The 23,677-nt window shown below is 44.9% G+C and overlaps 1 protein-coding gene and 1 pseudogene across 1 annotated transcript in view; both read left to right on the top strand.

The window, feature by feature from the left end:
• gli3 (GLI family zinc finger 3) overlaps nucleotides 1-23,677 on the top strand; it is a 96,750-nt gene that overhangs the window by 18,653 nt on the left and 54,420 nt on the right. Inside the window, exon 3 of the mRNA XM_086306598.1 lies at nucleotides 18,581-18,826. Coding sequence (XP_086162724.1) covers nucleotides 18,581-18,826 — 246 coding nt within the window. The remainder of the gene's footprint in view (nucleotides 1-18,580; nucleotides 18,827-23,677) is intronic.
• On the top strand, nucleotides 19,369-19,467 carry LOC147322173 (U6 spliceosomal RNA; annotated as a pseudogene).

Here is a 23,677-nt window from a genome sequence, read left to right on the forward strand (position 1 = left end):
ACTTATACTGGGATTATGCTTTCCGCATCCACAAGTTCACTAGGATCCAATAGGATCCACTTGGGTCTGCATGATGTACATTTCATCATCAGATAGTTAGCATGAGGGTCTGTGAAGATGTCTGTTTTTTATGACTTTGCAGACTTGTCAGCAAAATTTACATTACAATGCATGCGCCGCAGGAAGTGAAGTGCTACAGGAATGATGTTTTAAGGCTGTAAAACCCCTCACTACACACTTTATAAACTTTTCTCAGACAGGCATGAACATTTTCACGCTTTCCTCTCTTGTTTAAATACTCTCAAAGTTCAAACCTTCGTAGAAAAAAAGGTCCAGTATTATAGTCTGAAACCAAAGGCACCCGCAGCTGCCTTTGACGGTGCAAAACCTTTGGATGACTTTTGTTTTCACTCCCATATTTGATTTCTTTACCACTTTCCCGCTAGGCCACTATGTAACCGCTACCTGTCTGCTAGTCATAAATGAAGCTACTACAGGCCAACAAAGTAGTCAGTGTTCCAGTTTTTATGCATGTATTTTATTTGTATCTAACTTAGCATTAGTTAGCAGGTATCTGTTTCTGTGTGATGCATCCTTTCAGGCAATGGATGCACTTTGCTAACAAGCTAGCTTGTACTAGCTAATAACAAAGACATACGATCACATATTGGTCCATGAAATCACAACAATGACTGCTGCAAGGTCACAATAAAGTCCACAAAGGGTGACGTGATGGTGTCTACATCCATCTTCTATCTACAGTCTATATGTATCAGCGACCATCACTCAACATGTTCGAGCTGTAGGGCCACTGAACTAACCGGCAGTCCAACGAGTATTATAGGACTTAAACGACCATCTAAAGATTTAGACACCCACTGTTTTTTTGACATAACTCTTTCTTTATTTTCATGGCTAACAGTGAGTCAAATACAATGCTCACTGGTAGCAACTTTGACATGTTTACTTAGCAATGTCTTTAACACTTGCTATTAAAAGCTGCACGGAGCTTGCGCTTAATTAAGCTTGTCGTCATTCAGCCTTTCATTCCCAGTTCTGAGCCTTGGAGTAGAAATATTAGACTTTTTCTTTTGTTCAAATGAAAGTCATAACAAAATCGGAGCTGAGATCACCATGGCCTAAGCTGCAGCTGCGCTCATTAGCAGTGAGAGGATTTGGAAGGTTTTTGGGGGTATGGAGATTTGACTCTCGGAGGCAGAGCTGGTGGCCTGATAGAGTGTTTTGTGACTTCCTCTTCATTCTGCTGATGTCAAACATGATCATTCCAAGTGTGAACGGAAGACAAACAGTCTAGGAAGGGGTAAATAAGTCGCTGTGACTTGCTCTCCATATGGAAGTTATCACAGGAAGTAGGTAAGCTAATGCATCCTGAAGCATCTTGGGAACACTCTCACTCTTACTCATTCCCAGATGGCTGGCTCTGTTTCATTCATTAAAGGGACAGTAAGAAAAAGTTTACTACGGAAAAAGCATGGCTGTAATTTGGAACCGTGATTGTGGATTTTTCTTAGTAATGTGCTGATAATTACAGCTCTAAACGGCGCAAGCTTTGTCTTAAAAATCTCCCGTTTGCCATGTCACAGGGCGTGCTACGACTTTGCACTCCCTAAAATACAGTAGTCCCATAACTCACTTGACGAGGGGAGGGATGATACTTATCTGTAGAGAAAGGTCCCTTTTAGATCTCAATCTCTCTCTTTGAATCATAAGATAGCTTACACATTCTTTGTGTGGTTATAATTACAGCACATTCCCCATTCGGCCCCAGAACTCATAACCTCTTATCAGGTGTAACCCTACACTCGCCTCAACTTTAACCCTCGTAGCCCTTGCCCCAATGCATCCATCCAAACAAAAGGTAATTGTGAGCAGCTGTGGAACCCCAGTGACTGGTTCATCTTATGAAGGGCCGGCAAAATATTTCCCCCCGTCAGGCAGAGTAGCGGCCCCTGATCTCAGCACAGCAGAAACCCCCACGGAGTGCCTGGCAATAGCGTGCTATGATAAGTTGTGAAAAGTGGAAAACAATTAGGGAGGGCAGGTGGACTGGTTAGTGCGCATGTTTCCAAAGATATCTCTGCTACCAGGAAGCACAGACGTCTTCTGTGACCGTGAATCAGCTCGGAAACGGGTATTGATCTGATCAGAGCTTATTAGTGATGATAACCTTAAGCTGCAAAATCCTCCCTTCGTGTGCACTGCAGCGATAATTCCCAACTTAAGCATTCCTTGCTCCTTTGCTCTCTTCTCCATAGTTGGGTTTGTCCGGGATGAACAGGCCCCGGAGTAATTATTGAGTCTTGGTAGAGCGTTCCCACATGGTTAGCTAAATGGTGGCTTCATCCTGTGTACCATTCATCTCTGTGTCCCCTCCTTTTAGCAGTGACAGCTCAAAAGAGCCGACTGTGCCACAACAATGCTGTGATTGGTGCTCTTTAGGAGGGGTTTGGAGATGAGGGGGGGTGGGGATGAAGGGGGGTGGGGGGTGGGGGTGTCTCTCCCCGCCAATCCTCATCATTCAGCAGGCAGGTGGACCACAAAGTCCCTTGATTCTTTTGTTAGGTCCTACGATTAAAAAAAAGATGTCCATGCTCCTTGGTTGGATAAATCCTGTCGTCATGGGATAATTTGCTAATAAAATAAATAAATAAATAACAGGGTGGGGGAGCTAAAGGACTGGTTATTTGCAAAGGAGAAAAAGAATAGTAAAAGTTTCTGGTTGGTTGGACGTTTATGATATGAGTGCTGCCGATCCAGGGAAGGAGAGGGAGCGAGTGTAAATAATAGGATGGGAATTGAAAAAGCGGGCTCAGTTTAGAAGATTGTCAGTGAACGCCGCTTCGACTGCAGAGCCTCTGCAAAGCATGTTATTAAGTGGGCGAGTTGGGATGCTTTAATGGGCGTGCTTAAAAGGGTGAGAGAGTGAGGGTCTCAGAAGGCAAACAAGTTAAGCCTTAAAGGGCAACAAATGTTAGGCTTTCGTGTAGGTTACTGCAGAAATCCCCAAGCAAATGGAGAGCGTGGCTAAAGTGTTTAAAGAAGAAAAGGAGCACTTGACTACACTGAAAAAAAAGGAAAAAAATCTTGAGATGGGCAGACAAGGTTGAATGATACAGAGAGCTGGGTGAGGAGGGGGGTGATAGAGGAAGAGTGAGGGGCCTCCTTCTTTTTAGGCAGCCATTTAAATGATCAACAGTAAATAGAGGGGAATGTCATCTGACAGAAATAAAGTTCCCGTTAACAGCAGGGATGGAAAGTAATTTACAGATACGCTGTCCCCGCCATCTTTGTGCCTCCCAGATAAGGTTTCATTTCAGAAACGGATAGGAGACATTTTCACTTACGGGCCCCCATTCTGGGACACCTGTGATAACAGCTTGTGGACCCCTAATTGAAAATGGGTTTCAAAATGGATTTTCACTTTTCTTCCTCCCTCTTCTCCCCCCTCTCCATTTGCTCCCTCCCTCATGACTAACCCCCTCCTCCCTCCATCCCCACGAACACCCAGCCCCCCTTTTTTTTCTTTCCTTGGCGTTCCCTTGTCGTTGGCAGAGGGAGGCAATATTGGAAGAACAGGGAGGGAGGGAGGCTTGAAATGGAGCACTGGGAGCGGATCATCCCTCAGCCCTTGTCACAGCTATGACAGCCGCATGATCCGTCTTATTAATGAAATCATTGATCACTTGATGGGACTCATAATCAACTGTTTCTCCACTGTGTCCTGCCCCATCTCCTCCCCCTCCTCCTCCCTCCTCATGCTGTCACCTCTGCTTTCCACTTTTTTGTCCCTGCTGCTTATCCCCCCCCCCCCCCCACACACACACACAAACTCACACACACACACAAAAAGAACAATACCTACCATAAAGGAAAGTTATTCATGAATGCATAAATTTAATAGGAACACTCAAACACAGCCTGACTATAACTGTTATCAGATGACTCAGCATAATGAGGAGATCTAACGGGAGGATTGATTCCTTAAATATTTTAAGTGCTGTTTTCTTGAACTGTTGTTTTTTTTTCTTTTCCTAAAAGGTGATCTGTGTCATCTGTATTTGTGCTATATGTTTTTTTTATGGGGACCAAAGAGGAAGGCAGGGGCCTCTTCATGTTATCCTGCTGGGGGCTCTGCCTGTGGGAGCTAATGAGAAAGAACTGATGGAGGGATAAGGGACCTCATGGGAGCGCTGCCTGGCCCGTGGGTCAAACAGCACAATGGAGGAGGCGTTATAGACCCTGACATGCAGCCCCACACAGGAAAAGTGGCTTTAAGTGTCAAACGACCGCTGTATGCTACATGCATAATACATAGAAATGCATAAAAACACATTGTGTTAGAATTAGAAGGTATACATAGAAGGTGACAAAATGTAACCATAGCATGCTCTTTTATGATAGTACATTATGAGCTTTCAAAGATAAATATTGAAGCTACCTGTAGAATTGTAAAATCACCATGTGCACACGAGGCGGATGTGCGTTGCCTTCACTGGTGAGCCATAGCCATTTCATGGACTTCTGCACTGAAGGCAATTTCCTGCAGCAGCAGGAGGACAGACTTTGGCAGAGCCACCTCACAGGGGCCTGAGGCGCAGGATTAGCTTAGCCTCGCTGCTACTCAGGGCGGAGGGGAACCTCAGCAGCCCAACCCACTCCAGCGTTGCCTGGCCTCTCTCGTCTGGCACACTTCTGCCTGCCCAGATCTGCCTGCTGGGGCTTCGCTGCTCCCTCACTGCTGGAGGATGCATATAAGCCGCCGCCTCAAGACTTCTGAACACTGCAGTGGTGCCACCACAATTTAGCTGTAGTGGAATTGCATCTTTTTTTTTTTTTCCACTTAGTGCTACTTGTTGTAGATAGAACAAAAATCAACTTAATTACAATGTAGATCTTCTTTTTGTGCTAGCCAGCTGTTACAACAACACTGGACTTAATATAGCAACTGCTGAGATCCACCACAAAGACAAGAGACAGGGCAAAAAACAAAAACAGGAAATGATAATCAATAGAAGCATCTCTGAATAAGCCACATGTTTTTACCGATTTGCAAAGGAAACTGAGTGAATGCACAGCAATAGTCTAAACCAGGAAGTCTGCAAACCGTATTAGATAAGGTTACCCCTTTTCCTTATCTTCGAGTAAGTTTGGCAATCTCAGCTTTTGTTAAAAATCTCAGTATTGTTTTTAACGTTAATGTTGTCTTTCAGCAATGATGCTGAATTCTGTGGGGTATTTTTTTATATGTGTGTATCTTTAGATACTAAAACAAATTGTAGTTAAATGATTTCGAATTCATGGCATGCATACATCTCAAGTCTTAGATTTTTAATATGTTGTGAGAGTTCGTGTCACAGCGGCTCCTTAAAAAAACAAAAACAAACCCGAGGTCATTTTTACCAGAAAGGCCCAGGGGTCAAAGGTCATGCAAGTCTAAACCAATGACCAGCCGTTTAATGACAGATCAGCTTGTCTCATGAGAGAGGATTGGTGCGTATTGACCAGCTTCAATCTGCTGTATCTAAGGTCCTGCTGGCTCCTGCTGCTCCCCTCAGAGAGCGAGGCCGGCGGCCTCGTAAACCCGTAAACCCATAAACCAATAAAGTGGGGAAACAGTAGTTGATTATTCTACCATTCTGCCCATTTGTCGGGAGGCATCAGTGGCCTCCCACCTGCCAGGAGGAACAAAGCAGGAGTGTCACGACCCGACCGGGAGGATTTATTGTGGCGTGTTTTTCTCTGTTTGGTTTGTTTGCTCTCTTCTCTTTGGATGAAGGGGCAACTAGTGGCCTTGCCACCAGGGTTGGATTTTATATAAAAGAAAAATAGGCTTCGATATTGTCTGTATAGTTTGATTTTATTTACAAAGATGTATTTATTATGCACAGTGAAACATTTTCAGAAATAATACCAGCTAGTTGGCTTATGAATAACCTGTGGATTCTTTGTTTTCTGCAAAATAAATACATAAATAAGCCAAAAAATATAAAATTATTAATATATTATAGAGTTGTGAAATCATATGTTATGTGCACAAAGAGCTAGAGTCAGTTTTTTTTAAATATATTTTATATTTTTTACCTTTGTGAGGTACTTACTGCCTTTTATAATTAGCTTTTTGCATGAAAGATATTTCCAGGCCATTTGCTGCTCTGCGCTCTAAACTCACTGGATTAAATCAAGACATGCTTTCAGATTTGAGAGCGCAAAAGGCTCTGTACTCCCTAATCTCTCTCCCCTGACCTCTACACCCTCTGGGCCTTGACTCTCACCCTTCCCTGTGCTTTCCCTCCCATTTCTCTGCCCAACTCTCTCCCTTCCAGTGCGAAAGAGGAGCTAGGATCAAAGGCCATAAACCATGGCAGTGATTTCTGGTGATTGATTAGAAGCAGAGGTTGAGAAGCAGCAACTCTCTCCCCTCAGTTCTTCCCACCCTCCGGTGCTGTGCACGTATTCTCCCAGGGCTCTCGTAAATAGCTCAGGCTTTAAGTGTGAAAAGAGTTGCCACGATTGGCAGACAGAACCCAGAGAACACATCCGTGCTGAAGCGGCTTGGCCAGTTTTTCTGCCTTTTCTTTCTGGACGGCAGAGGGGGTGTCAGTTGATAAGAACCATTTGTTGTCTTGCTCGGATCTGGGGAGGGACAGTGTAATCCCTTCGCCCTGGTCTGTTCGCAGACCTGGAGGAAAAGAGCAGAGGAGAGGAGGAGGAATTGATTTTCAGAGTGAGGGCATGCGGAGAATTGAACTCAGATGTGTAGCACAGACAGGGTTTGAAAGAAGCTTTCTACTTGCGGGGAAACAAACGTCTGTAGCTTACAGCAGAGGAGGTCGTGCAATTTGAACTTGAGCAAGTCCTTCTAATGTTAATCAATTGCATAGCTGTCTTTCACCATTCCCGCCTCCCGCCCGCTCTGCCTCCCTCCCCTATCCCGCGCACAACTCAGCCCGGAGGCCTCTTGACAAGCAAGTGGTCCTGTAAAGGCATTTTAATAGGCCACGGTCATTCAGTGGCATGGAGATGAATGCTTGAACCAGATCTCCAGCATGCGTGCTTTTGCACAGACACAAATACACTTGGATCTTCCGGTCTTTGCTACCCTGCATGATCTCACCTGGAGCTGTGAGTCTAATGATGTTCAGAGTGTGGGCCTTGCAGCGACAGCTCCGGTCCCGGGGAGATGTGTCTCATGTCAGACTTTGCGCCAGACAGACTCCAATGAGGAAGAAGGGGGGGAGGTGGTTGTGGTGGTGGTGGTGGGGTGGGTGTTCTGCATTGCAGCTGGAGCGAGGCCAAAACTAAAAGTGCAATTCTCTGATGGTTTTGTCTCTCCTCTGTGGTATTTACGCAGTGATTGAGCACATTTTTGGGTGTCATGGAGTATCTCATTACGCCCTTAAAAGCTTTTTGTCCGTCCACATGCTCTAAGATATGTACACACGCGTTGCAGACTGTGGAAACTCAGTCATGCGTGCTTGCAGACACCCTCGTTTTCTCTCACTTTTCTCCAAAACTGTACATTTGGTGCAGCTGGAGGATGGGGTCGTCGTTATTAACTGTTTGGCGACCTCATGACTTCATCTTCGGTGCTGTCAGAGGCGGCCCATTATGTCTCTGCTCGGCTCAATGGGCTCTTTGTTCTGGCTTGGCTCTGGAGGAGCTCAGCATGTGGCTGCGTGAGTCCAACAGTCCCACTGCGGCCCAAAGGGGAGAGGGAGAAGGATGGAGGTGCTGGGAGGTAGTGGATGAAGAGAGGCAGAAAATGCAAGGGGAAAGGGATGAGAGGAGATGGAGGAAGACTGAGAAGATTTGGGGAAGACATGGGAACAGGAAGTAGGCTTGGAGTGTGAGCTGAAGGCCAGGAGTGAGTGAAAATGCACTGAAGGAGTTGGGGCGTTGAGAGGGAAAATTGGGGGACTTAAGGATGGAGAAGAAAAAGAAAAGCAACAGGCTACAGGTGAATCCTGTGGTAGCCTTAAGCATTTTAAGTCAGCTTTACCTCATCACACCAATTCATTCCAGTTCGAGCAGCGGTTTATGATGGCAATGTGTCACATGAGCTCCAACGGCCGAGTGTGGGATTAATGTAAAAGTAATGCAGAGATTAGAGAAGGAGGATTCCAGTGGTGGGAATGACAGGAGAGGTCATACATGAGAGGAGCTTATTACTGAGCAGGGACATCCACAGGAAGGGGAGATGCAGGGGGGAATAGTCGGGGAAATGGGAAGTGAGGTAAATGGACGCAGTGTAGACGGAGGAGATTTGATGAGGAAAAAACGAGGAGTGAAAAGGTCGAGAAAACAAACACAAGGACAGACTGCAATACATCTGGTCAAATAGAAGAATGTGGAACGGTACAGGGAATGGTAAAGGCTTCGATTTATAGATTTTAGGATATTTTTTAAACAAATATATATGCATTTGATAGGTGATGCTAAATCTGGGTCAGTTATCAGTCTGACATCATAGTTTCATTTTAAGAAAAGCTAATTATCCATTAAAAAGTTTATTTTTGTAACAATGTGGCCAAAGATGCTTGCTCCACTTTTCACATTTTAAGTATTTGTATTTGCATCCCCTTCATCGTCCTCAAAAAACAAACCTGACTTGCTCCATGAGAAGTGAGTCCTTCACATATAAATATTAAAGTTTTGGTGCTCTAAATATTACTGCAGCTAAACTTGGCAGATGGTCCTTTGGAGCAGATTTATTCATATTGCATATTTCTCTAGAACAAGTAACAATACAATTTTTCCACAATGTCTCAGTTCACCCACAACATTGCTTTGACTGTACTCGTCTGAAGTGGATTTAAATTTTAAAGTTGTGGACTTTAAAATTATGGTTTTTGTGTTTGTACATGTCACTCAAGAGTGACATGTACAAACAATCTTTAACTTCCAGGATCCTCTCAGATAAACATTCCCTATACTCCATACTACACTTTACGTTAAACGAGCATATAGCCCCTCAGTCATACTTTACGCATCCTGTCTGATCTAACCTGTGACATATGAGACCATTTCTCCAGCAGCTAGTCCCATAAATTGTCCACACCTGCAAGTTTCACTGTGTATTGTGCTTTCTCTCGCATTACAGAGGCATTTATCTAATCACATAGAAATCTTGTGCTTTTTCATTTCCTCGCTCACCTCCAACCTTCAGCCCCTTCCCAACAGACAGTGGTTAAGTCTGTTTGGCCAACATGGCAGATCCTCTAATCTGCAGGGCTTTCCCTGCCTGCAGCAGACACTATAATGAAGTTGTCCACATCTCACCTTTATTTTGAGAAGGAGAGGGCTAAACTACCCTCTGTTATTAAGCCGGCACTCCCGCTGATATCACACATTGGGGGCAGGTGAGGGTCAGGTCTTCTGTAGGAAATGTGGCCTGACTATTAAGCGTCATAAAATGACAGCATGTTGGAAAATCTTTATGAAGTGAACTGTTAGCTGCTCAGTCTTGACGATTAAACTGGAAAATGGGCCAATGTTATTTTAGATAATTAGAGTTGCAAAAGTAAAGTGTTGATTCACTTTTTTGAAGCCAGGGTGGATTAACGTGCGTGCCAAAGAACAGCCCCTCATTGTGGGAGCACAGTGAAGTGAGTCTGTTGAGTTGTTTTATTTTTATGGCATTTGGCTTGTAGTTTGGAATTCTGATTGTCATGGTCTCTAAAGACCTTTGCGTTTAAATGTGATGGGTTAGAAACTGTAAGCATTACCAGCTGCAGCATCAAAGCTGCAGGCATGCTGTTCGTTTAACCCAGATCCGTCACACTCACATGTAGCCCCCGATTCAACCTGTAATGTAGACATTCAGCAGAAAGCATGAGACTGGGACTAATGCAGATTTATGGTTGCAAATTAACTCCCCTCAAAACTCCCAAACTGTGATATGTCAATGATTGCTAGCTAAATTTAAATATATTTGGAGAGGTACTTTAAATAAACACAAGTAAATGTATCCCTGTAGGTTTGCTTCACTTACGTTGGTTGACTGTTCAGTTTCACAGGTATGACAAGTTTGAAATCAGCAGTTCATTCATCTTGCAGCTTAAACAGAAAATGATTTAACTGCAACAGCTGAATTGTGATTGGGGAAAGTGATGACAGAAAGCAGGAGGAGGCAGAAAAAGGGTATTCGCATGAGGTGTTTGGTGAGATAAACTAAATCACGAGCTACTCCGTGAGAAACCTGCATGAGTCCAAAACTGAATCTACTCCACTGGCCTGCTAAATTGCATTGCAATGGTTGATTGCTTGTTATGTAGCATGCAACATTAGCAAGCTAAACAAAAGTCAGCTAACAGTTTGTACAAACTAAGATAAGAAACTTGAATTACGTCCAAACCTTATGCTTCTCAACAAGCTTAGCCTGAACACAACAAAGCGTACTTTGGAGGAAAGAATGTTTGCTGTGTGTTTAAATACAGGCCAGTAAACCACCTTTAGAAATGTACCGATGCGGTGACTAGCTTGCTTGTGCTGTATGCTATGTGAAGCAAACTCTTGATAAAACAGTATTTAGTCAGTCATTTGCCCTTCAGGGTGTATCTCCAGACTGCTTGCTGTGATGCTATCCCCTGCTGTATGCTAAGCATCGACACTAGCAGCTTTCACTGCATTCCGGTTGAAGTCGGAAGTCAGAATTTTCAAGACAGAAAGTTGGAACAACCCCACCAACATGACTAAGTAAGCCAAGATGGCGGCTGTAGAACAGTAAACACTAAAACTGTAAGGGTTTATTAAGCAAGGCTGAGCGTGGTTAAGCAATCCCCAAATAGTGCTTATAGGTGTGGTTAGTTTTACGGGTCATTTACAAAAGTTACATCGTTTTGGAAACAAGGTTATTAGTTAATTAAAATATCAAGCGCAAAAAATAAGACACGCTTCTTTCTTGCATTAAATATTGACAAACTTAGCACTAAACTGTTTGTTGCTCACGTTAATAAATGATTGATTTAAATATTTTCTTTGCATGCTGACAAGAAAAACTCTGCAAAATACATACGCAACAGGTCAGTTACAAAATTCTCAAAATACAATGTGCTTGCTACGTAAATATTGACAGTACTTTTAAAAAAATGCTAAAATCCAGTTTTGTGCTCGCGTAATGCGCTGGTATGTTTAGTCCTTAAACTTTTAAAGAAGAGCATTAATGAGGGTCTATTCATGAGTGTGCTGCAGGGGTGCTAAGTGTAAGAAAAAAAAAGCTTTGTTCTGTATTTCTTGTGGTGGATGAATGTTCTACCTTTCCGAGGAGCTCAATTCCGCAATTAAGTCATTCCCAGCTTCAGCATCCGACTCCTGAGGCAAATGTAATGCAGCATTTGTCGCTGTATTGCTGTAACTGTAACATGTGGTAGTTTCCTAATCTGGAGAGCTTGAGGTTGTGATCCTAAGGATGTTTATAGTCCTTTTTTGAAGTAAGGTATACCTATTCTTCTTGATTTCTCTTGACATCTCCCCGCATTCAATTCATGAGAAGCCAACAAACCTTTCTTTGCCATCTCTTTTTTTCTTGCTACTGCTATTTTCTTTAAATTTATAAATAAAAAACTGGTTGCTTTCAACCTAAATGAATCCCCATAGAGCCCCAGCAGTTTTTTCTTTTTTCTGAAAGAAGTACTGTGCATCCTGCAGTAGGGAACGTGCACAAAGCTGTGACCCACCCTAAAACTGCACGATAATTTGTGCGGTGGAAAATGGTCTACTCAGTCACTGAAATAGGATGAAGGCGATCAGCCTTCTTCCTACTGTTACAGCATTTTTAAATCATTTGGGAAGTGCTTTTTAAATACAGTTTCCAAAGTAGAGGCTTCTGGAACGACTTCACCTATTTATAAGGTGCATAGTAAAAGAGGAAACGGTCATAACCATGATAAAAACCACGAGCTGACATGTGTTTGAGTAGCAATAGAGCTGTACTATTTGTACAAGTGTTTCTGGCATTTTGACCTCGTCAGATGCTGTTTAAATTGGATGCGGTATGAATGATGTTCAAGCTTGACTCTCAAAAAAGTTTCACCTCTGTTTACTTAGCTGCTTTGCAGGTGTGAGAAGAGATCAGCAGCAACAGCACAGGCAGTGAATTAGACAGACAGATCTGAACATCCACGGGCTTAATCACCATGGAGGAGTGAGTGAGGGAGGGAGAGAGAGAGTCCACTCTGGACTTAGATGTTCACTAGTCATTGATAAAGTGCTTAGCAGCAAGAAAATTAATGAATCCGGCCTGACTGGGGGGGGGGGGGTTTGGTTGGAACGGGTGGGAGAGGAGGAGGGGTGTGTACGGGGGGGTAATCCTGTTCCAGCTAAATGGCTGATCTCTCTCATTCCTCAGATATCAAATGTCAAAAGTTAAATTAGCCTGCTAGCCTCAGATACGAGTTAACATGCTTTTAAACGGGTCGTGGGGCGGCGATTTCTGTCTCCCCTGGGAGGGCGGGCAGGTGCCTTTGAAGTGTCTAATTATCCAACTCCCAGTAAGTGTGGGCAAACTATCTTAATGGGGTTCTCAATGTCTCAATGCAATGCACTAAAAAGCTCTTAAAAACCTTTACCCCAATGTGTGGATGTGTTTCTCTACGTAAAAACTCATTTTGTTTACATGAAAGGATTTGAATTATAAATGCACAAGGTTTGCGCTAATAAAAGCTGATTATTCATGCTTAGAGCTTTATAAATTCTTATTCTATACTAAAAGGTGAGATATAGCCACAGTGGAATTTTGGATCATGTTTGATGTGCTTGAAATTACTGTATTATTTTTTTTTATAATTTTATCCCAACTGTTGGCTCTGCATTTCTTTGGCTGGATATTCATTTCTCTTGGCGAGCCGTCCCTAATCTGAGTGCCACAGACTTGGTCCGGATCACTGTGGTGTCAGAAGCGGGATTCCAGTGCTATGGCCCAGTGGAAAGCTGGCCCACTCTGGTCTGGTGGGCAGTGTGCCCAGATCCACCCTCGAAGACAAACTATCCCATGCGGACATGACTATGCCCTCATCTGCCCTAGCACATAATCATTTTATATTGTTGCGGAGGACATTACAAAGGTCTAACAGGTTATGGCTGATGATAGCTGGCTTGTGACAGTCTGAAGCAATGCTAATACAGTCTATGAGCCAATCAGAGCACTAAATGGCATCTTTTTGCTTTGAAGCCTTGATCAAATGCATCTCTTGGTGTTTGATTCCTCAAAGAATACAGGCCAAGGTGCCCTTTGAGTGAAAAACCTTAAAAGCTGTAACTATCTGTGGTCAAAAAGGCATCAGTGTGCTTTTTACAGTCAGGGCTTTCAGCTCTCTCACTGCGATGCTCATTGCTCCCTCACAATGTGGCCCTGATGAAATGGTAGTGGGGTTTCGGGCAGCTCTACGGTGGGCCTGTGCCCCTAATGGGTGAATAAGGGGTAGCTTAGGGCAGGCGGAGGCTTGGCACGACACAACCCTGCTGTGAGGCTGATTTGAGGTGAGCGCAAGGAAAGAGAAAGGAGCCAAGCAGGCTTTGATTTGCCCCTCCCCAGCCCCGGGGCCTGGAGGCTGGGACTGTGAGATGCTGAGGCTCTGGGTGCGTCCCAGAAGACCCCCGGCGGCAGAGAGAGCAAGCTGGGACCGCGAGTGGTGGAGCAGGGGGCTGGGGCGTAGGCTGCCGAGAGCCAAATTGAGATGTGGGAGTCATCAAATTTGCCTAGATGAATATTGAAGAGGGCATTTGCGGACGCTGTGTGGGAAATCAGCCGCCGACAATAGACTGCTAACCAGGAGAGGGAACATCCTGACCTCTCTCTGCAATTCGTCCAAGCATCAATCAGGCACTGATAGTTAAATAATGTACCACAGCAGGTTCACTCTGCAGAGACAGAATCAAACACGAGTGCAGAGTGAGAGGGAGCTAACTTTTATATTTGCTGAAGTTCCCCAGACGTTTAGACTGGGGGATTGCTAACTATCCTGCCCACAGATATCAGAGTAATGACCTCATTCTGCCTTCTGACATTTAGATGTCTTTGTTAAGGAAGTTGTTCAAAAGTCAACCTTTTTAGTCAGATACATCAAGGCTCGCTAACCTTCACATAATGCATAACTGAACCTTGTTCTGTGGAAGGCCCCGAGCTCCTTGTGGCATTGAGCCTATCAGCCAAGAAGTTGATCAGAAAAATACCTCACACAATTGCAGTAATCCCCTACGCGCTTGCTGTTGGGTTTGGTAGAGCTTGAACGGTCTCTCGCTCTCTCCCTCGTATTTCAGCCTGCACTAATCGTGAATGATTCCCTCTGTCTTTAGCTCCAATGCCAGGGCCGGTGAATCAGGTACATAAGCCTAAGCTGCTTGGAGAGGTAGTCTTATTAAACTCTAGCCAGCTGCTGGAATTTTTCTTCCCCCTCTCATTGTTAATTGGGGAGTCTTGAGTCTTTCCCGGGAGTTGATTTGCAAGAGAAAGAAAAAGGGAGCAAGAGATTATTGCACAGGAGGAGAGGAGCTTTGAAGAAGTGTTTTGTGATTTCACCGCATATCCTCCACTCCTCTTCTCCTTGTTCGCTCTCCATGTGCTCCCCAGCCAAAACGTGTTTGTGCCACTGACAAACAGCGCTTTGAGAAGTTCGAAGGTGGAATACAGCGCATGTCTGGCTTTGGCTCAGAGGTACAAGAACACCCCTTCTGATATTTTGAGCTTTTAGAAAAAGTGGTAACTGGGGATGGGGGAAACTATGGTGCGCAATGGCCCTTTGTACAACATGCATGTCCCAACTTTGGAGACTCTGACTGAGTTCAGGCCAGAAGGCGAATCAGACGGTTGGGAGTGAGGGACCGATTGGCATGTGGAGGAACAACAGTCCTCGTTCTTAACCTGCGCCTCTAGAAAATGCCTTCAAAAACAACAAGCTGAGCGTTTTGTTTCACTTGCTGTTTCTTTGAATTGGCTGGGCATCCTTAACTTTAGCCCCCCTCTTGTCCCAGGGCCCAGTTCTAAGAGGTACTGGCCCCACTCCATATCTCATTATCTCTTTCAAAATTTCATTTTGTCATTGCATCCACGCTGTCTTTTATACTGCCATATTAAAGGCCATGCATAGGGTTTTCTTGAAAGGTATTTGAACCAGAATCCTACAATAGACACCCCAGACAAGAGGAAAAAAGGGAGAAACCTGGGTTTTAGGATTTAATGAGCGGCTTGCTGGGGGTGAAAGAAGGATAGAAACCAAGTGAGTGAGAGCAATACAGAGTGCATTTGTAGAGGGTCAGAGAGAGAGAGAGAGAAGGAGGAGAAAGAGTAGTAAGGGAGGAAGAATGCAGGAATGGAGCACCAGGTACCATTATAGTGGCAGAGAAAGCTCCTGAAATACTAGAGCTGGGGCGTGTGCTCTGATCAGGACGGCAGTGAGCACAATTACCTTCTTTTCAAATCCTTCAGTGACACTGCGGGAGGAAGGAGGACTTTGAAACTTGAAAGGCAGGAGCTCGCTTTCAACCTCAAACGCGAGCAGGAAAGGGCTCTGAAATTTGTTCAGTGCTCCCCATCCACCATTAGCTTGTTTCTTCCTCTCGCCTCCAGGCATTTAAGCGCTTTTTGAAAAGATGTTAAGAAATTCAATCACCATAGAGAGAGCGGGATAGTTCTTTTTTCTGTTTTTTTGAGAGGCATGCTTTTCCTCTGGTCCACAGAGGACCGGCCTGCTGCTTTTGTGTTGGGCTGAATAGACCTGCAAACTGGTAGAGGACTGGATGCGGCAACCATGGGAAAAGAGAGGGAAATAAAAGAGGAATGAAAAATGAGGGAGGGAAAAGGGGAAAGGGTCTGCTGGGCTGATGGTCAGAGTTGGAGAAGTGTTGCAGGGTTGAACTTTTCAAAGTTGCATGTGTTTACCTGTGTCTTCTCTGTCTTCATTACCTCATTTCTTGACAGATGCTCAACACGTTAGAAGGATGTAAAAAGTTTCCACTCGCCAGGTACAAGCAGCATAGAAGAAAAACCTTACCAGAGACTCTCTTTCCTCCACTGAGGAGTCAAGGAGTCAATTGACCCTTGTGCTGCAGAGTGTTTGTTTAACTCTTTAAGGTCCTATGAACTGATGTAATGAACTCCCTCTAGGTGGTATATGGTAGAATGATGAAACCCACCCAGGGCTTGCTGGGGTGACTGGAAGGGGGATGGTGGTACTGTGACAGTGCTGTGATTGAACTATTAGTCGCTTGACCTCCCTTTAGGGAGAAAGACACATCTGAATAGCGGTGGGGGTCACCGAGAAAGTAAAAGGAAAGAAAAAGACAGAACACGAAAGATTGAGGACAAGAAGAGTAGTGCTCACTGAAATAGTTGGCAAATAGAAATGTAAAGTATAGATTTTTTTTAAAAAAAAGTAAACGCTTGAGTCTCCTTTGTAGTTTTTCATAACTTCACGCTACACCATGTCAAGCCCCAGTGATGAATGTATTTATAAAACATCAAATATATGTATGAAAGTACAAAAACAAGCTCATGAATATGTAGAAAGTTTCTACTTTCCCAGATGTAATGCTAGATTTTTCTGGATGTTAAAGAATTGAGCGTGCACAGTAGGAGCCGGAGCTGCACACAGCCACACGCTCTGCCCTTAGCATCGCTCGCTCCCCGCATAGTTTACAGTCTCGACTTCCTCAATTCATGTCAGGAGATGAACCCAATTCTGAAATCCCTTTATGTTAATATTGCGCTTTGCAAGCGCAGACCTATTAATCCAGCTTTAACCGTATAAGTTGCATTATTCCCTTAATAAGATCACTGGCTGTGCAGTATAGGATTAAATACTTATATCATAACTGACACTGTCATTTCCCGGGGATGAGAGCGCCTTGCTTCTCTGGTTGTCAGTTCCGCGTTAAGAATCCTTGAAACTGCTGCCAGTGCTGCACGAGGGCACGCTGGTCCAAACGCAGGTAATGGATGTGGGAGAGTGAAGGGAATAAAAGCAGGACCCTTGGGTTGCTCCTCCTGCTCTCTCGCTCTCTTCGCCTCTCTCAATCTCATTCTCCCTCTCTGTTTTTCTCTCTTAACCTCCTCCTTTCTGATCGCTTCTCTTCTTCTGTGAAGTGCTACAGCTCTATAGCAGCACTCTTCAGTGCTTAAGGTAGTGCGCTCTTTAATCTGGCCCTCGCCTCTGTTTCTTAATTGGCAGTTGGATGCTGTTGGGTTGCGGCACATAGTGGGGGAGCTGCTCACGCTGTTAGGCTGCTAATACTGCAGTACCTCTGGCGCCAGCACAACGGTATTTTGCCAGGTTCCCGGTGAGAAGCGTTAATACAAGAAAGAACATTGGAGTGTACTGATGACCAGCAGCCTTAGTGGTGAACTCATAATTGCATATAACCCGGGCTGAACATGGAGACCTGCGGGCAACGCAAGCTGGAACTGAAGGATTTGGCTCAGGGCAAAAAAGCAAGGGCTTGCTCTTGACAAATGATGATTTTTTTGAATCTATAACATACAGATGTCTCAGTTCAAAGCAAAACCTAAGAAAGTACCCAAGTCCCTAAGATCACGTGTTATTGAAGATCATTTGGAATTCATGTTTTGACCCTTTTGATAGTGCAAAATGTCAAAATATATAAAAACAAAAATAATTCTTAAAATAGGCCACGTACAAACAATCACACTCTTTTAAGGTCTGGCCTGCCTATCTAGTTAGCATGTCACCAGTGATTTTGCAGAATTTCCCACAAACACATTAAAGTGCTGTTCACTAAAATATCCCAGTTCAGTCTGCCCCTGAGCATCATGACGTCCGGGCCTAAATCATCAGGCAGGATTTATGTCCTCCTGTTTTAAAGATTAAATCAACCCAGTTGAAAAAAAATGACATACTTTTGATGGCATGTTTCTTTCTGAGTTAGTCTCTGTGGTATCAGACTACAGAAAGGGCTAATACCAGGTCACGAGGATAACTGACCCTTATATATGTCATCTCAGAGGTCAAGCCAAGGGGTCAGAGGTCAGGTCTTTCTGGTGGAGCTTAGCCCTTGAACTCAGCTCCACATTTATCCGCTTTATACAGCATGCCAAGCAGCTTTCTCCAGAGGGCCTCCTAATTTCCCCCTTAGACACAGATAGAAAAAGAGAAAAAGATTTAGTTTAAGAGTGAAAGGTGGGGGTTGGTTGGAGACTGAAGCAGGGTGGGGTTGGTGTAGCCAGTGATGCTTGCTAACGGGCATCTTTGAATGCTGACTGAACGCCTGAGTTGTTTTCTTCATGAGAATTTATTTTTATATAAAAAGAGAAGACAGATGTGAATTTAAACACTTGTTCAGATGTTTGGAATTTTTTCCTCCATGGTGTCCGTTTGCTCATACGCTGACTGCTTCTGAACTCTCATATCCAGGGGCTGAAGGAAGGCAGATTTACCGTAGGTTTCAGGTGTGCAAAGCAGCTCCTCCTTTTATGAGCTCCCCCACTACATGAGCAGCGTTCATAGCTACAGCTTTTATTCTGATATCTGTTTAAAAGAAAAATGTGTTGCCCTTCCAAATTTATAACACTGGATTCTTCTCCTGTCTTTCTGTCTTCATGTCCACGCAGAGGACGAGAGTTCAGGCACGCCTTACCACCGTGAGAGACGCAACGCCATCAGCTCTCAGGTCCCGACGCCTGGCGCCCCTGACAGAAGCATAAATGAGGAGCCCTCTACGTCTACGGAGGAACGCCCTTCCTTGCTCAAGAAGGAGCAGCACGGTTCCCTGCCACATCTGGCTGACCATGCACTTCCATACCGGGGCACGCTGTTTGCAATGGACCCTCGCAACGGCTACCTAGACTCGCACTATCGTAAGTCCGCGAGCCACAAACACAAGAGCCGCTCACTTCATTTTAAAATGGTAAACTTGAAACTTTAACGTGTAAAGTTGAGAAGCTACACAGCTCAAGGACATGCTTGCAGAACCCGTAATGCTGAAGCCAAGTTTCCCTTTTTACTGTAGGTGAGAGGCAGGGCCGCCAGATGCTTGATTAAGTCTGACAGATTAGCCCTTCTCTTACACTCCGTCTCTCCTCTGCACACAGATACAGGCACACACACTTGTGAACGCACGCACGCACTCTCGCCTTGTGTTGCGCTTGGGAAGTTAGTATGGGGAACGGCCAGCGTAGCTTCTTAATTCCCTCATTAGGGGCCTGTCTGAACACAGTACTCCGCTTTCTCTCATCAACACACACTTCAAAGCCCAAAAGCAACGCAGAGTCAAACCTCACCACCCCCTACTCTGCCTCTCGGTCTCTCTGGGACTCAGAGACTGTATGAGAGAAAGGCAGAGGAAGACACAGAGAGGGAGAGAGTGCGAGAGAGACTCACAGAGACAAAGCCCGAGAGAATCGGGTGAAGGAAGGATACTAAAATTGGAACGATACAGAGAAGATTAGCATGGCCCCTGCGCAAGGATGACACGCAAAGATAATTCCAAGAAAAGGTGAGACACATAGTGGCGGTTAAGTAAAAGAAATGCTGGAGAAGGGTGTTTGGAGAGCAAAGGGGCTGATTTCAGAATCAGAATCAGAATCAGAATACTTTATTGATCCCTGGGGGAAATTATTTTTTGTTACAGTGCTCCATTTGGAAGTTAATCTGGTGGCCAGGACTTTAACTGCAGACAAGGATTTGATGTGATAGCTTGTTTAGTTTGGTTATACTGGTGCTGAAAGGGAGCAGGAGGAGTGCGCCAGAAGGATTTTAATCCAGCGGCAGTAATGAAAGTCCAGTGGACCCCAACCTTATACTGTAACTCTATTTATTCAGCCACTTCATTAACTGCTTCTCCATCGTGGTTGGGTGCCTGAGAGTCATCAAGGTGCCTCTTTAAGGTAAAGGTTACTTAAAACCAGGCAGTTCTCTGGACAGAACCCTCGAGGGCAGAACATTACTGCCCATTACATCCTGACCTAACTCAGCAACACTGCCACTTCTCATTTTATGTATGTGTGTGGGTATGTGTGAAGGAACTCTAGTGGTTCCAGACCACTGAAGCCTCGGGGTAGGAGTCAGGAAGGTTGGAGGGGTGGGGGTTGGGGGGAGGGGGTTAAGTCTGAGGCTTGGGGTCATGTGGAAAAGTCACAGTCTTGAAATGGAGAGTTCAAAAGCAGCAGGAAAAGTCAAAAGGGCTGTAGAGCTTCAAGAGGAATTCTTCGTGCACGAGGACTCGAGAGGGTGGAAGACTGCAGACGTATGGAGCAGACAGGAGTAGAGGACTGTGATAGCAGTGATGCTGGGATGTGTAGGCACGTGTAGGCATGATGCACAGACATCTGCAGCAAGGTTCTTGTAGTTTTTGGTTTTTCAAGACAAGGATTTACTATGTTTCTCTCTTTTCTGGTGTCGACCAGGAAAAACAAACAATTTACATATCATGTTGGGATCTGCCAAATTATCACAGGCATGATGAAAATATTAATAAACTAAGAAAAACAACACAAACATTTAAGAATTACACAAAAAGTTGATTCCCGGTGTTCAGGGAAGAATGAAAACACCAACAAGGTCGGTGTCAGTGACTTCTGGTGTTTTTCATTGATGTTTCTATGATCTCTCCTTCGCTCAGGAAGACTTATGATTTGAGATGAGAGCATTGCTGTGTAAAACACCTCCTTCTGGCCCCAGGTGTTGAGGACATGGGGAGTTCCTAAAGGCAGCGGTCCCATTCTGTCTGATTGAACCCAGTACCAGAGCTCAATCCCCATGAGCTCTGACGATCTGAGGGTCAGCAGATCGAAAGGGGTCCCCCTTAAACCTCTGCCACCCCCTCCCCAACCCCTGCTCTTCGGCTGCTTTGAACCAGGAGCCTATAGCATCTGTCGCCACTCCTGCACCACAAGGTGTAAAAAGCTACGGGCTCCTGTTCTGGTTTCTGGTTCAGTACACAATTGAGCACACATATTTTGCACACACACACACACACACACACACACACACACACACACACACACACACACACACACACACACACACTTAATTCTCCTGTGGCAGTCCCTCTCTATGAGGGCTTTGTCACCTCCTTAATTCATCCCAGGTGTGTGCGTGTGTGTGATGGAGAGGGGGCCCTAAGCCGTTGTGCTGCGCTTGCACAGCGCTCCACGCCATGCAGCAGACAGCCAGGTAAATCCGATTACTCTTACCGCTAGTGTGTGTCAGTGCTTAATGTGCCTAAATGCGATGGCACCTGCAGCCTCACCACACCTGGCCGATGGGTCGTTAACATGGTGGCGAAGCTCTGGGAGGTGTGGGAGTCGAGCAACCACAAGAGACCGAAAGAGGGGTTTATCTTCAGGGCCTCGTGCTCTGAGTAAATCTGCGCTATTCACCCAGACTTGTGATCTCCCACTCTTCTTATGTCCTTGGCCTAAGTCTCTGTTTACTCTGGTTTTAACACCCACTTCAGCGCAGAAAAGAGGAGGCACCAAGGAAACATTGCTCCTATTGTTAGCATTAGCTAATCGTGGTGATGCCTGAGTCTTAGCCGCTTTTCTTGGGCAAACACTGGATAAGAGTCCATATCCTTCTTACCACAACGCTAATACATGAGGCTTTGCTGCAGGATAAGGAGAAAGGATTGAGATGAGGATTAATGAGGGAGAAGTCTTTTTTTTTAAGATCTTTAATTGTGTAGAAGTGTGAATGCGACGCTGTGCGCTGACATCTGTCTACATTGTGTGCTGATTAGCCGGTCAGTGGTCGTGCAGCAACAGTGAGCCCACTTGCTGGCGACGCATCTCTGCTTCCTCCAAAGGGATCCTCTTTTTTTTCTTTTTTAAAGTTTCTCATCTTTCCCTTCTTTGCCAGCCTAAACACATCTATGGAGGGACTTAAATCGCGTGCTTTTCAATGGCTTTCTTACAAATGTTGAAACTACTCTGAATGGTTGATGAATGCAACCAGTAAATTTGCAAAGCTTTAGAGATGATGCTAAAGAATTTCGTCCCTGAAGTGAGAATTTTTGTTGCTGTGTTATATCTAGTCTGGGCAGAGCAGGCACAGCAAGTATCTTCAGGCTGTGATGGATAACTATCAGTTCAATAGTCTTCGGTTTAGCTCCTTAAAAATCTAGCCTAGATCTGGCTGCAAGGGCTTAATCCCCACACACCAAAGCCTTGCTGTCCTTGACTGATCTCAGAAACCAATTGAGCTAAGCACAGGCGGTGGAGGTATGGATCTTTTGGCCGGAGGAATCCTGCTCTCTGATCCTGGTCAAAGGTGACTGCATGGATCATACTGGCCCTGTGTTTGGGGAAAGCTACCGGGAACGCTGAGCCGTGGTGTAAAACCTGTTCCACGATTTTATGGTTATAGGGAGAGGGGGGTGGGTGTCCAGTCACAGGGGTTAAACTCTGAACCGCTGCGCCAAGCTGATCTCAGGTCTACTCGGCCGTAGCACGCCGGCCGCTGCCCCGGCGTCATTCTGTCTGCCTCTATATCAAAATGCAGCTGACCACTGAACTGAATTAGCTGTCATCAAACTGTACGTGATCCACACAACAATGGCCCTGGCCTCGCTACAGTTAATTACAGTCCTTGGTCGCTCACTTCGTATGGACTGCACAGGGCCTTTCTATACGTGGCAGAGAGAGGAAGCACTGTGCGCTATGTATAATGTAAAGTATAAAGTGTGTGCATGTGTACGAGGAGAAAAAAGTAGCAGAGTGCTCTCACCGAACAAACTTTCTGATCTCTTGTTGGTTTAAATGTGACAACCGGCTTGGATGCAGGTTCAAACATCCCCCCCCCTCAAACAACTGAGGAGAGCCTGGGGTGAGAGGACACGTGCCTGTTTCAAGGGTAAGTGTTTGTCTTTGTGATTGTTTCAATATTGGCTTTTTGAGCGTGGTGGCATGGTGCAGTCCCCCAGTGGTGTGCCGGCACAGAGAAGCCTGGGGCACACTGCAGGCGATGGAAAGGGATCCCTTCCATCCACCTCCTTTCATCAAAAAAGAACAACATGGGCCTGTGCTCTGCCGTGGCCCCTTGGTCCAGCACACCAGGGATAATCAGATGATCCCCTTTTATACAGTTTATTAGAGGCATCTCGCACCGTAAGATAGGCAGTATTCTCGCATGCATGTGCCTCTTTGTAGTTCTTGATGATTTAAGAGGGTTAAGCGGAGTTTGAAGTGCTTCAAGAATGCACTTTCATACCATCTTAAGGTCATGCGGCGCTTTTACCACAAAGCTGATGTGTGTGTGTGTGAAAACGGCATATCTCTGAACAGTAGCAGTTCCTATTAACAATGACGAGATTAAATGTGAAGGAGCTAAGAAGAATTAAGAAGAATTTCTAGAGGACTGCAGATGTTCTCAGTGTTTCTCAGTGCCGTTGTAGCATCATCTGCCAGTGTGTTTACCCTCTTTTCCAATGTGATTGGTTAATCGAGTCGCAGATGCAAATAGGAACAATGGCGCTTTGTCGACGGGAAAGCTTAAAAATGAAGATTTGTTGTGTCTTGTCCATCCAAAAGGAGAATAAACACTCCCTCCTGCTTACATTAAGCACCAAATTATGAAAAGAAGAAGACTAAATACCCATGAGGGCTTCTCCTCAGCTCTCCGGTTAAAGCCACAATATCACAAGATTTTCCTCTCCGCTTTGAGTTACCCCGTATTCACCAGTATGATAGAGTCCGACATGTTTCTTCTGA

This window comes from Aulonocara sp. 'chitande type north' Nkhata Bay, linkage group LG9, assembly GCF_057382095.1.
Source record: "Aulonocara sp. 'chitande type north' Nkhata Bay isolate Kocher_YH1m ecotype deep benthic linkage group LG9, A_spYH_male_GT1.1, whole genome shotgun sequence".
In the NCBI taxonomy this organism is placed as follows: domain Eukaryota; kingdom Metazoa; phylum Chordata; class Actinopteri; order Cichliformes; family Cichlidae; genus Aulonocara; species Aulonocara sp. 'chitande type north' Nkhata Bay.